The sequence below is a fragment of the Phoca vitulina genome, unplaced genomic scaffold (assembly GCF_004348235.1).
Source record: "Phoca vitulina isolate PV1807 unplaced genomic scaffold, GSC_HSeal_1.0 scaffold5, whole genome shotgun sequence".
NCBI lineage: Eukaryota > Metazoa > Chordata > Mammalia > Carnivora > Phocidae > Phoca > Phoca vitulina.
The window spans coordinates 14,740,634-14,757,103 of NW_022589708.1; the positions used below are offsets into that span (position 1 = coordinate 14,740,634).

Below are 16,470 nucleotides of genomic sequence, written 5' to 3' on the forward strand. Positions count from 1 at the left end.
GGCCCCAAAAGACCTGGAATTCATACCTTTGTGTGATCCCCTCCCCTAGAGTATAGGATGGAGCTGGTAACTCCCTTTAACAAACAGAATATGAGAGAGGTGACAGGATGTCATTTCCTTAGTTAGGTACAAAACACTGTGGCTTCCATCTGACTAGCACTCATTCTCTCTTGCTGGCAGTCTCTTGTCTTCTCACCTGCTCACCCGGATGAAGCAAGCCGCCATGCTGTGAGATGCTTTATGGAGAGGCCCACAAAAGAAAGAACCAAGGGAAGCCGCTAGCCAACACTCAGAAAAAGACAGAGGCCTCAAGTCTAACAGCTCAAGAGGAATTAAATCCTGCCTACAATGAAATGAGTTTGGAAGCAGTTCTTCCACCAGCCAAATCTTCAGATAATACTGCAAGCTTACCCGACACCTTGCCTGTGGCCTAGGAGAGACCCCGAAGCAGAGCACCCAGCTCAACCTGCCTGGATTCCTGACCCCATGAGCCATGTGTTGCTTTAAGCTGCTAACTTTGAGTAATCTGTTTAGCAGCAATAGATAATATAGTACTTTACTATTTTTCAATGGCTAGATTGTGAATATTGCCAAACAGATTTTGTGTTATTAATGTTTTAAAATAAAGTCTAAATGGGGGAAAAAAAAACACCTACGCCCAAACCTTGATTTTATCACTTATTATCTGTATATTATTTACATTATCTTCACCAAAAACGGGGGGGGGGATAATAATGATGTGGGAAACAAAGGCAAAAGAAAAAATTAAATTTCCTTACTATTTATAGCCCATTGACAAGTCCTTGAAACAAGCAGAGTGACCTTCCTCCAGGAACTCAAGTACCTCGATGTTGATACTTTGCTAAGGGCAAAAGGCAATCTTAGCCCAACGCCCAGGATCCTGTGAGTCTACTTTAACATATAAAAATTCCTTTGGAAACTTCCTTTATCTCTACCTGAACCCCCCTCCCTGCCAAGATACATGTTAGCAATCATCCTCCAAGTATATGGCCCACTGATACATACCTGAAGAGTCTCATGACTAAGATTTTACTAGACAGTAATAAATGACCTTTTCCTAACAATGGCAAGCCCCCTCAAGGTCCTGGAAACCTTGTTTCCAAAATACCTTGGAGGTTTGTACTGTCCCTAACCCCCTCCCAACCTCAAAGTATATAATCAGTCACCCATCAGAACCCCAGTGCAGCTTTCTGCCCATGGGTCCTATAGCCATGCTTTAATAATAACCACCTTTTTTGGACCAAAGATGTCTTGAGAATTCTTTCTTGGCCATTGGCTCTGAACCCCAACACTTCCTACATCAATAATGCTTACACCCTGAGGAATAGTCACTGAGAAATTAAAAAGATACTTCATGCAACACATAGCAAGTACTCCAAAAAATGCTAATAAAAATTCCAAGCTCCTTTTTTGAACTTTCTATAGTATATAAATTGACAATGAGGACAGAATGCAATACTTTAAATGGCTATTCAATTTATTTCCCTCCCATTGCATTACATATCAGCCAACTTAAACTGGGTGCCCTCTATGAAAGTTTGCATAATTAAAGTCCCAGAATAGCACCTGGGTGGCTCAGTCGGTTGAGCATCTGACTCTAATGGTTTTGGCTCAGCTGTGATCTCAGGGTCGTGAGATCGAGCCCCGCCTCGGGCTCTGTGCTCAGTGCAGACAGAGTCTGCTTGTCCCTTTCCCTCTGCTCCTCCACGCCTCTCTACCCCATGCACTCTCTCTCTCAAATAAATAAAATCTTAAGAAAAAAAAAGTCTCAGAATAATAAGAGCTTAATTTGACTCAAGGTCAAAATAAAATTAGATTTTGGCATAAAATACATTCACCAAACCACTTGTTGCTCAAGAAATTAATCTTTCCAACTCTATTAAATTTAATTATGGTTTTAAGAGGTAGGTAGCACAAATTTACATTTTTCATTTGATACTAATTGATAACATAGAAAAATATGTAATATTTGAGGTATACTGGAACATTCCCCAGTGACTTCTAAAATTTGCCTTCACAAATTCTTTCTGCAGTCTTTGTTAAGGGAACTATACAAAAATAATACCAACTGGGCGCCTGGGTGGCTCAGTTGGTTGGGTGACTGCCTTCGGCTCAGGTCATGATCCTGGAGTCCCGGGATCGAGTCCCACATTGGGCTCCCTGCTCGGCGGGGAGTCTGCTTCTCCCTCTGACCCTCCCCCCTCTCATGCTCTCTCTATCTCATTCTCTCTCTCAAATAAATAAAATCTTTAAAAAAAAAAAAAAAAAGTAATACCAACTAATTTGAATGTCAATAAAAAGAAAAAGTAAGACCCAACTTTTGAAAAGCAATTGTATCCAAGTCAAGGGGTAGGTGATTGAGTTAGTGTTTTAAGGTACTTGTAATTTTCTAGAGGAAGCTAGTGATTACCTGTAAACCTTACTAAGCATGCATGTTGAAATTCCTGAGTAATGACTAAGAGAAAAAGACACAGTATGTATAACAGTATAGAAAGAACAGAATAAGGAAGAAAAATCTAAATCAGCTGCAGGAGGGAAGAGAAGGGTGGACTGAAGAAAAGGAACAGTTGGATAAACAGAATCTAATAGAAATAGACACAAAAGACATCAAGTTGCATTTCTTATACCAACCAAGCCAGCGAAAATTACCCTGTTCATACCAAGTGTTGTGGAAGATATGGGGCACATGGAACCCTCCTACGCCGCTGGTGGGAATATACGTCTGGATAACCACTTAACAGGAGGGTGCCTAACTGTCTGGCCAGGTTAAAAATGCCCATAACTTTCAAAGCAGCAACTATCCTCTTGGGTATATACCCTATAGCAGCAACTGGAGTGTGATCCAGGGACCCTCGGGAATCCTTAATACCCTTTCAGAGGTCTGTGGGAACAAAAGTATATATGGATAAAAGACAACGCATTCAAAGTGCAGGATAAACTAATGGATTTCATTATGACAGAGTACTAAAAGTTCACTCATAAGATTTCAGAGTCCACACTGCAACTAACCAACAATAACTACTGGAGTTTGGTATAACATCAAAGAATATCCACAACTACATAAAACGATTATTAAAACATTCTTCCTTTTCCAACCACTTAAATGTGTGAGCCACATTTTCTTCAGTAATACTTCAACCAAAATATAAATCAGATCTGGGAACCTGATTGTCTTCAAGTAAGCCAGACATTAAAGAGATTTGCAAAAATGTAAAAAATACCACTTATTAATTTTTTAAAAAGATTTTATTTATTTGACAGAGAGAGAGACAGCGAGAGAGGGAACACAAGCAGGGGGAGTGGGAGAGGGAGAAGCAGGCTTCCTGCGGAGCTTCTCCCTCTCCCACTCCCCCTGCTTGTATTCCCTCTCTCGCTCTCTCTCTCTCAATTAAATAAATAAATAAAATCTTTAAAAAAAAAAAAGAAACTCTTAACAAGGAAGTAATCTAAGAAATCATCTTGCTCAACGAACTCCCACTTTATAAATGAAAATACTGAGTCTCACAAATGGTAACTTGCCCAACATCACACCAGCTAATCAGGAAAAAGTGGGGTGGGTCTCCCAACTTCTAGTCATGTATCATTCTTTTTTTTTTTTTAAAGATTTTATTTATTTATTTGACAGAGAGAAACACAGTGAGAGAGGGAACACAAGCAGGGAGAGTGGGAGAGGGAGAAGCAGGCTTCCCGCAGAGCAGAGAGCCCGATGTGGGGCTCAATCCCAGGGCCCTGGGATCCTGACCCGAGCCGAAGGCAGATGCTTAACAACTGAGCCACCCAGGCGCCCCTCATGTATCATTCTTAATCTTATCTTGTTATCTAGACAAGCTTATATGTCACTTTTTATAAATATCTCTGTGCTATTAACTTTTCACATATTTAGGGCTTATTTCTTCCAACTAAAGGGTAAACTGCTGAAGAACAGGATATATGTCTTAATGCCTAAAATGAATGCCTATTTTTGTTTTTCATTTAATACTAATTCATTTAACCTATGAGCTAGGTTGTACGATCTCTAATTTTAGATAAAGAAATTGAATGATTATATAACTTGCCAGAAGTCTTGCTTTGGATGATGGCAATGATGAAGATCAATCATGACAGGAGAAAACATTTACTAAGAGCTTTCTGTATTTCAGGCCCTATTCTAAGCTAAACCAAAAAACCTAAAGGACATTTTGGATTATCCCCCTTTTATACACAGGGGGATTCTGTGGCTCAAAGTCACTTTCTAGATATGCCTCCTGAGGCAAGGGAAATAAAATCAAAAATAAACTATTGGAACTACATCAAAATAAAAAGCTTCTGCACTTGGGGTGATGAACACAGAGTGATGTATGAAAGTTCTGAATTACTATATTGTACATGTGAAACTAATTTAGCACTGTATGTTAACTAACTGAAATTAAACTTTAGGGGCGCCTGGGTGGCTCAGTTGGTTAAGCATCCCTCTTGATTTCGGCACACGTCATGATCTCAGGGTTGTGAGATCGAGCCCTGGTTCAGGGTCTGCACGGGGCATGGAGCCTGCTTAAGATTCTCTCTCTCCCTCTCTCTCTGCTGCTCTACACACACACAGTCTCTCTCTCTCTAAAAAAAAAAAAAAAAAAAAAGAAATAAGAGAGTTGTATTTTCTCTACCCATCCTTCTCTCCTACATAATTTCTCTCTGGGCTCCTATCTCATGGACATGTAACCAATCTGAACAATCCAGAAACCTGGGCATCATACCTAATTCTTCCTTCTCCCTTACCCCATTCATTGTATCTCTCTGGATCCAATCTCCTAAATGTCTACCTATTTCTCTCAATCCCCACCTACGCTAGTCTAATCTTTGGCCTCCATAAAGTCATACTTGGATTACTTACTGTAACAGCTTCACTATCAGACTGCTTTCACTCATGTCTTCTTCCAACCCATTCTCCGGAGTAGCCTGGATTTTATGGAAGAAAACCCTGATTCCCAGCATAAAGCCTCCATGACTATAAAAACAAAACAAAAACCAAAAAACCCAGCTGCTGGGCCTACATATGTCCTCTTTGCAATCAGACCACTGCTTCCCTGTCCAGTTTTCTCAGCTCCTGCTCTCATCATACCCGAGGCATCGTTTTCTTAAATGACAAGGATGCTCACCTCCTGCCAGGATGGCCCTCCCAGCCACTTTGCTAACACAGATTCATTCACCTTCTTAACATTCAGATTTCCAGTACATCCCCTCCTTTAAGAAAGCCCTTCTTGACCAGACCCCCAAATCCCGTCAAGTTAGGGGACCATTCTGTCTGTTCCTGTAGGGCTCAATCACCACACTTTAGTTATATGGTATCATATTTGCCTGATTATTTCTTACCCTAGTAAAATCTTTCCAAGGCAGAGACTAGTTTTCTTCATCAGCAACTCTCCAACATCTACCACCCTGCCTTGCAAATAATATGCACTCAGTGTTCACTGAACTAACAAGTGACCAAATGCACTGGGGACAGCAGGAGTCAGTGATAGCTCAAAGACAAACTAAACCATGTAAGATACTGTTTAGGATCACGATAGCTGGTATGGACCTGAGGTGATGCTTATTTACAGGAGACCCGCCAGCAGCAGACTAACCTGTACATACAACAAAGAACAAGATCCTCACTGTAGCCCAAAAAGAGATTAAGTATATTCAAACTTCTGTTCCATTATGTAAAATGTAGCTGAGTATACTTACCTGGTTGTATATATAGCACTTTATTAGTAAGATTAAATCTTTGCTACATCTAATAGACTGGTAAATGCCCTTAATACCACAAAAAGCCCATTTAAGTAAAAACATATAAAGCAAACAAGTTATTATATATCATCTGTAATCAAAAATCTCTAAAAATTAAAGTATAAGAATTCTTTGATTGGTAAAGATAAAATACAGTCATAACACAAAATTTATCTTTTCAAACCAGACCCAGAAATCATCTATTTTATGATAATACCATAATATTTTTTTTAATATTTTATTTATTTGAGAGAGAGAGACAGAGGTAGCAAGAGAGAGAGTGCAAGCAGGGAGGAGAGGGAGAAGCAGGCTTCCGGCTGAGCAGGGAGCCTGACACGGGGCTCAATCCCATCCTGGGATCATGACCCAAGCCGAAGGCAGATGCTTAACCGACTGAGCCACCCGGGCTAGGGATTCTCTTTCTCTCTCTCACTTTCCCTCTGCCCCTCCCCTGCCATTTGCACACATGTTCTCTCTCTCTCAAAAATTTAATTTAATTTAATTTAAAAAACACAGGAGAAAAACTTTGGGACCTAGGGATTGGTGAATAGTTCTTAGACAGGACACCAAAAACACTATACATAGGAGAAAACAGAAAACCGATAAATTGGACATCATCAAAATTAAAAATATTCGCTCACAAACCCTGTGAAGAGGACAAGACAAGCCATGGCCTGGGCAAGCACATTTGCAGACCACACATGTGATAAAGTATTTAAAATACATAGAGAACTTCCAAAACACAATAGTAAAAAAGCAAACAATCCAATTAGAACATGGGCAAAAGACATGAACCAGCTTTACACCAAAAAGGATGACAAATAATCACAAGAATAGATCATTAAACATTAGGGAAATACAAATTAAAAAAACAATGAGCTGTCACTACAAACTTCTCCGAATGGCTAAAATAAAAAACAGTGACAAAACCACATACTGGCAAGGATGCAGAGGAACACAAAATGGCACAGTCACTCTAAAAAGCAATTTGGTGGTTCATTCTAAAACTAAACAGGCAATTATGATACAACCCAGAAATTGTACTTCTAGGCATTTATCCCAGGAAAATGAAAACTTCTGTTCACACTAAAACCTGTACAAGAATGTTCATAGCCAAAAAAAAAAAAAAAGGGAAAGAAAAAGAAAAAAGAATGTTCATAGCAGGTTTTTGGGTTTTTTTTTAAGATTTTATTTATTTATTTGACAGAGACAGACACAGCGAGAGAGGGAACATAAGCAGGAGGAGTGAGAGAGGGAGAAGCAGGCTCCCTGCTGAGCAGGGAGTTCGATGCAAGGCTCGATCCCAGGACCCAGGGATCATGACCTGAGCCGAAGGCAGACACTAAACGACTGAGCCACCCAGGCGCCCTGCAGTTTTATTGATAATAGTGAAAAAGTAGAAACAACCCAAAGGTCCATCCATTGATGAATGGATAAAAGGTGACATACACATACCATGGAATACTTAGCAATTAAACAAGCAAAGGGATATATATGCAACAATCTGGTGAATCTTCAGGGAATTCTACTGAGTAAAAAAGTCAATGCCAAAAGTTTATATAATGTTTTAAGTCCATGTATGCAACATTTTTGAAATGTCAAAATTTAAGAAATGAATCACAAACTAGTGGTTGTCCAAAGTTATGGATGAGGGGCCGGAACAGTATGTGAGGGAAGTGGGTGTGGTTATAAAGGGGCAACAGGAGGGATCCTTGTGGCAACAGAAGCACTCAGTATGTTAACTGCAGTGTAAAGAAAAAGGGTACTGAATTAAACACACACAAACAAGTGAACACTACTACTAAAACTGAGGAAAACTGAATAGACAGGTAAATTGTATCAATGTCAGTATCCTGGTTGTAATATCGGACTACAGGTTTACAAGACATTATCACTGGGGAAAAGTGGGTATTGGGTAAAGGTACACAGGATCTCTCTGTATCATTAATTACAACTGTATGTGAATCTACAATTATGTCAATAAAAATTTCAACTAAAAATAAAAAATCATTCAGTACAGCTGCACATTCTCATGGAAGAATCCTGTAATAATAGCAGCAAGGGTGGTTTTAAGAACACACTAGCGGAAGTATGACTGTCAGAAAACAATCTAAAAGTGTAAAGTCTCATGAAAGTCCCCCTTCTTGTTTCCGAGAGGTTTAATATCAATCACAGAAAAGACATTAATCAAGACATACCCAGAGTTCCAAGAACTCACTTCTCCAAAAGGATACATCCATTGCCCAGTAAGGATTAATTTTTGCTAAAGCTTTATTCTAAATTGTGTTGTTTCTAAAAGGCTACTCTAATGTTGTGATTGGAAAAAAGTTCTAAGTAATAGATTTAACCATCTGTTAAAAAGAAGGAAACCCATTCTTATGCTTTATCATTCATCCATCCATTCAACAAATTTCTCACAACACTTGCTATGTACAAGAACCGGGCTGGGGCAAGGTGACCCCAACACCATGGCCTCCCCACCACCTGTCCTTCAGCCTGCTCTCAAGCATCTTCCCAAATAGTAAGGAAAATTAGACAAACATAAAGGAACATCCAGTTTTACTGAAACCATGAGACAGCTACTGATTAGATTTTAATACAATTAAGTCTAATGTTTTTTGGATTTCTCTGCATATGACTGAGCATTGTGACAAAGGTTATGAAAATAGTAGAAATTTCAGTTTTATATTCATAGTGGTTATCATCTCATAACTAAGCATTTTTATAAAGTACAAAAATGCAAATAATGAACGATGAGGTTTATACAGCTGACCCCTAGGGTTGGGGCACCGGCACCACCCACCCCATACAGTCAAATCCACATACAACTTGACTCCTCCGAAACTTAACTACTAGTGGCCTACTGTTTACCAGAAGCCTTATCAATAACAGTCAATTTACATATATTTCAAATGTTATATGTATTATATACTGTATTCTTATAATAAAGTACACTAGAGAAAAGAAAATTTTATTAAAAAAATCATAAGGAAGAAAAAATACATTTACACTACTTAAACAGTCCACATATAAGTGGACCCATGCAGTTCAAACCCATTTTGTTCAAAGGCCCACTGTATATATGCGCTTTCTAGACCACTCCAAAAACAAATCCAGACAGAATAAAAATGCAGGTCTTAAAATAAGCTTCATGAGGGAATGAAGACTTTGGCTATCTCTCCATATCATTTTTCAATTACATGTAATCTGTACCATCCCCCAACAAATGCAAAACACTTTACACATTGTAAAATAGCCATATGGGTAATTACAAAATTCCGTTTTAAGAATGTCTCATTATTCCTTTCAAATCAAATGAAGGGTTTCCCAAGCACTTTTAGAATAGTTCAGCTGACATCTCTAGATTCTCACGGAAAACAAAGCAGAACATGTGAGCTATATAAACTGAATTAAAATTACGTATTATTGAGCGCCTGAGTGGCTCAGTTGGTTAAGTGACTGCCTTCGGCTCAGGTCATGATCCCACGGTCCTGGGATCGAGCCTCATGTCGGGCTCCCTGCTCAGTGGGAGTCTGCTTCTCCCTCTGACCCTCTCCTCTCTCATGCTCTCTTTCTCTCTCTCAAATAAATAAAATCTTAAAAAAAAAAATTATATATTCTTTCCACATATTTTATCTTCCAACTATTAAAGTGATTCCCTCATGTCAGTCACTATGTATTAATTCAGAAACTGTGATTTTTATATACACAAATCAGATGATTTTCCCTTTTAGCTATAAAGTTATTGCTAAATGTCTTACTATAAAAAGTCCAATATATTCACTCATCTTCATAAAGATGTTCAACATCTTCATAAAACCAAATACAAACTGAACTTACCACTTTTTTAAAATCATCTTCTGCTTCATCAAGTTTTCCTTGTTTGAGTAATAAGTGACCTCTCTGTAATCTTGCCTAGAAAAAAGAAAAGGTGTTCCGAGTACCATGCATTTCCAAATTTTCTTTAAGCACAAAGAATAAAACCAAATGCGCTAATGAAGCATTAATGAAATATTTATTTTTCCAATGTTCACTTGACAAGGCACTCTTGAGAACAAGTCCTGGAACCACTGAATGTGTATTACTTTTATTAAAGTATGCTTTCTTAAAAATACTTTTTGTGCTATATCCCCAAAAATTGCAAATAGGTGTCCATACAAAATCTTGTACATGTAATATTCATAGCAATAGCTAAAAAGTGGCAACAACCCAAACTCCCACCAACTAATAAATCAATAAGCAAATGTGATCTATCCATACAGTGGAATATTATCTAACCATAAAAAGGAATGAAGTGTTGATACATGCTACAACATGGATGGACCCTGGAAACAATATGCATAGTGAAAAAGATCAGACACAAAAGGCCACGTACTGTATAATTTCATTCATATGAAATGTCCAAATAAGTAAATCCATGCAGACAGAAAGATACGTGGTTGCCAAAGGCCAGGGCATAAATGGGGAGGGGCTGCTAATAGGTACTAGATTTCTTTTGGGGGTGACAAAAGTGTTCTGGAACTAGACAGTGGTGATGCTTGCACAACCCTTTGCTCTTCTAAGAATACCAACTCTCTGATGACCAATGTGACCATAAGACAGAAAACACATTGATAGTCCACTAAAACTTATATATTACTTTTACAATACATAAAAATGTCCCTAATCCTCTGTTAAGTGCATCAACACACATAAAAAGCAAGATGAAAGCCACTTCAACTACCTAATAGCTACTATAATACTAGGAAAATGAACTACTTAACCTTTGTGAAAGGTTGTGCTTAGCTAGGTAAAGTAACAGAAAAAAATCTGACATTTGGGAATTCCATCCTAAAATAATATTTCAAACCAAACATTCACCCATACCTAATCAGTTATCCCTAGTCCTTTTTGGAATATGGCAAGATATAAACAATAAATGAGTTACCAAATTAATTTTGAAACCATCTAACTTATCCTATTATTTTAAGCCATTATGCTGACCTGCCAATCATCAGGATATCCCATTAGACTATAAATTCCTCCATTTCTGAAGCTTCTGTGTTGGTTGCAGGGGAGGATCAGTCTAATTCACGACTGTGTCCTCACCACAAACCACTGCTTAACTGACCTATCTCCTTTTCTTTATTCCTCCTGCTACAGCCTTAATTGGAACTATTATCAGTCACCTGACAGCCTTTTAATTCAACAGCTTTTTTTAAATTTTATTATGTTATGTTAATCACCATACATTACTTCATTAGTTTTTGATGTAGTATTCCATGATTCATTGTTTGCGTATAACACCCAGTGCTCCATTCAATACGTGCCCTCTTTAATACCCAACACCGGGCTAACCCATCCCCACCCCCTCCCCTCTAGAACCCTCAAGTTTGTTTCTCAGAGTCCATAGTCTCATGGTTCGTCTCCCTCTCCGATTTCCCCCCCTTTATTTTTCCCTTCCTACTATCTTCTTTTTTTAACATATAATGTATTATTTGTTTCAGAGGTACAGGTCTGTGATTCATCAGTCTTACACAATTCACAGTGCTCACCATAGCACATACCCTTCCCAATGTCCATCCCCCAGCCACCCCATCCCTCCCACCCCCCTCCACTCCAGCAACCCTCAGTTTGTTTCCTGAGATTAAGAGGTCTTTCTAAACCACAAAGCTAACACCACTGCCAAGCTTCTAAAAATCAGCGGCTGCACCCACTGTTCCTCTTTTCACACAGACCTTTGATTGCAGAAACTTCGAGTTTTTCTTATTGCCCAGTCCTCTACACCACAGCTGCTTTCTCTGTCCTCCAGCTATGTCTAGCAGGCTGGTCCTCACCTTAAAAGACAAATTACCTCTTCCAAATTCCCATAAGTTCTCCTTTAAAGAAAGTTTAGATGCACTTACCGCAGTGAAATCCATCTTCAATTCAATCACTTTAGTTAAATCAGGAAGTGCTGCTTTTGATTTGCCCATAGCTAAAAAGACAGTAGCTCTCCGATAGTAAGCAATATAGTTATCTGGGTCACCATCTGAAAATTAAAATAGTAAGTATTGGCTCTTGGTAATTTACTCAAAACCCAAATAACCTGAACAGTACTTGAGTTTGCAATTCTCTTAAGAAAGGTATTAAGGAGGGGCACCTGTGTGGCTCAGTCGGTTAAGCATCTAACGCCTGGTTTCGGCTCAGGTCATGATCTCAGGGTTGTGGAATTGAGCCCCATATAGGGCTCTGCGCTCAGCACAGAGTCTGCCTGAGATTCTCTCCCTTCTCCCTCCCTCCCTCCCTCTCTGCCCCTCCTCCCGCTTGCTCTTTCTCTTGCACCTGCTTGAGTGCTCTCTCTCTAAAATAAAGTCTTAAAAAAAAAAAAAATTTCTTCATCAATAATGCATCATGTTGAGTAGCAAGATCACTGCAAATAAAGCCAGAACAGGACTGGGATGCCTGGGTGATTCCGTCAGTTAAGGGTCTGCCTTCAGCTCAGGTCATGATCCTAGGGCTCATGACCTAATGTATTATTTGTTTCAGGGGTACAGGTCTGTGATTCATCAGTCTTACCCGTATCAGGCTCCCTGCTCACTGGGGAGTCTGCTTCTCCCTCTCCCTCTGCTGCTCCCCCTGTTTGTGTTCCCTCTCTCTCTGTATCAAATAAATAAATTCTTTAAAAAAAAAAGAATACTTTTATATTTTTAAAGAGTTGCCAAAAAATAAAAATAAAAAAATATGCACACAGAGACTATATGGCTACAAAGCTTAAATATTCATTATCTGAAAAGAATTCACTATCTGGCTCTTTAAAGAAAAAGTTTGCCAACCTCTGGGTTAAAATATTAACTATATTCAACTCATAACTTCTATAAGTATGCAATTCAGTCTTTGTCTTTGCCAAAATTTCCTTAAGTAAAATGCTGATTGAGAATGTGACTATGCCTTATTCATAGGACTTTAGAAAATTATAGACTTCCAATTAAACTGACATATTAAATGTGCAATCTCGGGGCAACTGGGTGGCTCAGTTGGTTAAGCGTATGCCTTTGGCTCAGGTCATGATCCCAGGGTCCTGGGATCGAGCCCCGCATCAGCCCCGCATCAGGCTCCCTCTCCCTCTGCCCCTCCCCCTGGCTCACGCTCACTCGCGCTCTCTCTCAAATAAATAAAATCTTTAAAAAAAAAAAAAGTGCAGGGCTCCTGTGTGGCTCAGTTGGTTAAGCGACTGCCTTCGGCTCAGGTTATGATCCTGGAGTCCCGGTATCGAGTCCCACATGGGGCTCCCTGCTCAGTGGGAAGCCTGCTTCTCCCTCTCCCACTCCCCCTGCTTGTGTTCCCGCTCTCGCTGTGTCTCTCTCTGTCAAATAAATAAAATCTTTAAAAAAAAAATAAAAAATAAAAAGTGCAATCTCTGCTCCCTCACAAATTCCAACTAAAATGGCAGTGAAGAAATAAAGGTACAAATCTTAGGACAAAGGAGGAGAATGGAAATGAGAGCAGGACTAACTGAGTTAACAATATTTGAAAGAAGGAAAACAGATGGATGCGTTAGGTTTTGAGCTAATTCCACTCTGCTCAGTGCCTACAATTAGAAGCAAACCTTGTGCTGCCAAACAGGCCTTCTAGAAAGCAATTTTGAAACATGTATGTTCTTGACCAAATCCAGCCATGTGTCTTAAACAAATAAACATTTATTTATGCACATAGATGTTCCATCATTATAAGATTTACAACTAAAACTCTCCGAAAGTTCTGAAGGTCTTATCATTTGAAAAACATGACAAATGGGAATCTGTATGGCAGGATAGTATATAATCATTGAAAATCCTGGTTTTGAGCAGTTGTTAATGGCATTAAACTACCTGAAGTACTGCTGGGCAAAGGTGGACCAGGAGGAGAGAGGAGGCTGTACAACGTACGAAAGAAGGTGTACAAATGGCCAAAAGCACACGGGAAGATGTTTACCATCGCTAATCATTAGGGAAATGCAAATCAAAACCACACCAAGATACCACTTCACATCCATTAAGATGGCTATTATAAAAAGAAAGGAAAAGAGGGAAGGAGAGAAACGCAGACAGAGAGAAATGGGGAACAACTGCTCGATGGGTACGGAGTTTCAGTTTGGGATGATGAAAAAGCTCTGGAGACGGACGGGGGTGTGGGCTGTACCACAATGTCAATGCACTCAGTGCCACAACTTCGTACACTCACAAATGTCAAAACGGTAAATTTTGAAATATGCATTTTATTGTACTACATATTTTATTGTAGTTATATTTTTGAAAAACTAAGAGAACTGGGCATTTTAACAATAAAAAAAATTTAATTTTTTTCTCAAATCTAAGAAAAAACCAAAAATAACCCATATATCACAGCTAAGCATCACTGAAATTTCTTTCCTGGTCAATTTTGCTTGGAAGACAAGGGAAAAGGAGCACATTCAGCAGCTGTATACAGGGTATTTCCTACAAAAGACTGTAATTAGCCTGAAGAAAAAGTAAGAAACAGAGTAACTACATTTAGAGCATACATGATATAGATTATCTTTAGGTTCAGTTCATATTCAACTTAGAATGTGCAATGAATTAAACATGTGGGTCTGGCCATAAGAATGATTTGATACCTAAGGATTTCTGACGCTTAAGTGACTGCCTCTGAACGGAAAAGGAAATTCACCATTGGTCAACAGCGGCTACCTGGGCAGACAGATCGGGTTTTCTTCTTTATACTGTATATACGTACTCCAAAATGTGTCACAATGAACATGGAGTACTTTCATGACTTATTTACACTAAGCAAAAAATAAATACTAGAAATTACATGATTTAAGGCCTGGAGTTTACATCACACACTGTCACCTTCATATGTCCAAATCCTACTCGATCTCTGAGACACAGCTTAAATGACCTATTTGATTACACGTGTGAAAATATACCTTCCATTCCCTAAATTTCCATAGCATTCTGTAATACAGTATACCTCTCTTACTATGCCCATAACACTTACCACTCCCTCTGACATTATTTATACATACACCTCAAGCTAGAGAAAATAAATTCCTTGAGTAAATTCACTTTTGTGTCGCCCTATCACCTGGCCCACAGGGACTCAAATAAAAGGAAATGGAAACAAATTCCTGATCACCACAATCAAGGCCAACACTGAGACCTGCCTAGGACAAGCAAGGGACTAGAAGAAGTCAGAACGGACACAGCTTGTTTGGTCTTTCTCTCATTTCCGTAGGACACTGTAATAATACTTGGCAGGTCCCTGGAGCTAGCCAGCTTCCCCACAGGCTCTCCTCACCCCTACCCTCCCCCAGAAGCTCCTCCCTTGCTTCAGGCCTCGATTCCTGGGTCCTTCTCATTGAGAAAGGCTTCTATTTTGTTTGCTTTCCCTAGTGCCATCCTGCTGTGGACAAGAAGGAAGCACACCAACATCAGCCCAGCCACAGACCAAGGAAAACATTTCCCAGCCTCCGGATGAATGTGGCTCCCTTCCAGAGCCAGGTCTGTAAACCTGGGGAGGAAATGGTTTGTTGCCACACTCTGTTCTGCCCAGAAGAGGTTTTTGTCAGAGGGGACCAAAGAGGGCGGGCTGAGGTCTCTGCTCCATCGCCTGCCCTCTGGTCCCAGCAGCCCTCCCGAGCTGGCACGGAGGGTCTGGCAAACTCCGCTGTCACTTGCTTTTGGAAGAGGAGCTGCTCATAGATTCCGACCTCACTGGTCCGAGAAAGTTTTCCATTTGGAGTACTTTCCATTCAGGAGGCAAAGCAAACAACTGGTCACACGGCTCCCTTTTTCCCTGCCAGCCACCCCACTCGGGGATTCCAGAGAACAGACATAGCTCTTAAAGAGATGTGCCTCACCAGGATATTGAAATCATTCTCTCATGAAATTAGCAATGGATTTGCAAACACAGATGTTGCTTATTTTGAACTCTGTATCTAGTTCTTTCAAGAAAAGAAGAATGCTTAGTGCTAACGTTGGGCATTTTATCAAGAAGGCACTTTCACTAAAAATTGCATTGGACTTCACTTTGGGAAAAAACTGACCATTTCAGTCTATGCAGAAAAACCTCCAAGGAGGATTATATATGACACAGCTTTTGTATTAAGTATTTGATTATACATATATTCAAAATGTCTATATAAAATAATTCTGGAGCATTCACTTTCATTTGCTTTATTCTTCAGTTTTTAGGTATTTTTTAAGACATGAAGTGGGAATTAGAACCCCAATTTATAACAATAAACCTACAAAAATGAGGACTCAAATGATAAGGGCTCAACGTGTGAATCAAGAATCAATGTTCTTAGCTGTATGGGGTCACCTGAATGGCCAAACAAAATAGCTGTCCCTGTGTCTTCATCTTAAAAGACCAACAGTTCCTAGAACTCATGTCCATTCCCGTATCACCGTGCACGAAGCAGCAACTGAACAAGAGCTGGTTTAAGAAATTCATGCTTAGTGTCTCATAATACAAAATCCGATAACCTTGAAAATAATCACTTATCCTGTTATCCATTCAATACACAATGCAGTTCATTATTTAAAATACTCACAAGTCTGCATATAGAAATATTAGATTTCATTTGAAAACAGGTCATTCAAATTGTTATACTAGTTTATTAGAAATTTGAACATAAGGGGCGCCTGGGTGGCTCAGTCAGTTAAGTGTCTGCCTTCAGCTCAGGTCATGATCTCAGGGTACCTAGGATCCCCGCTCAGTGAG

At 39.4% G+C, this 16,470-nt stretch overlaps 1 protein-coding gene across 1 annotated transcript in view; it reads right to left on the bottom strand.

Annotated features, from left to right (window-relative positions):
* Window positions 1–16,470, bottom strand: part of DNAJC3 (DnaJ heat shock protein family (Hsp40) member C3) — a 68,930-nt gene that overhangs the window by 29,895 nt on the left and 22,565 nt on the right. Inside the window, exons 3-4 of the mRNA XM_032402745.1 lie at window positions 11,652–11,776; window positions 9,607–9,681 (exon numbers count right to left, since the gene is read on the bottom strand). Of these exons, the coding sequence (XP_032258636.1) occupies window positions 9,607–9,681; window positions 11,652–11,776 (200 nt within the window). The remainder of the gene's footprint in view (window positions 1–9,606; window positions 9,682–11,651; window positions 11,777–16,470) is intronic.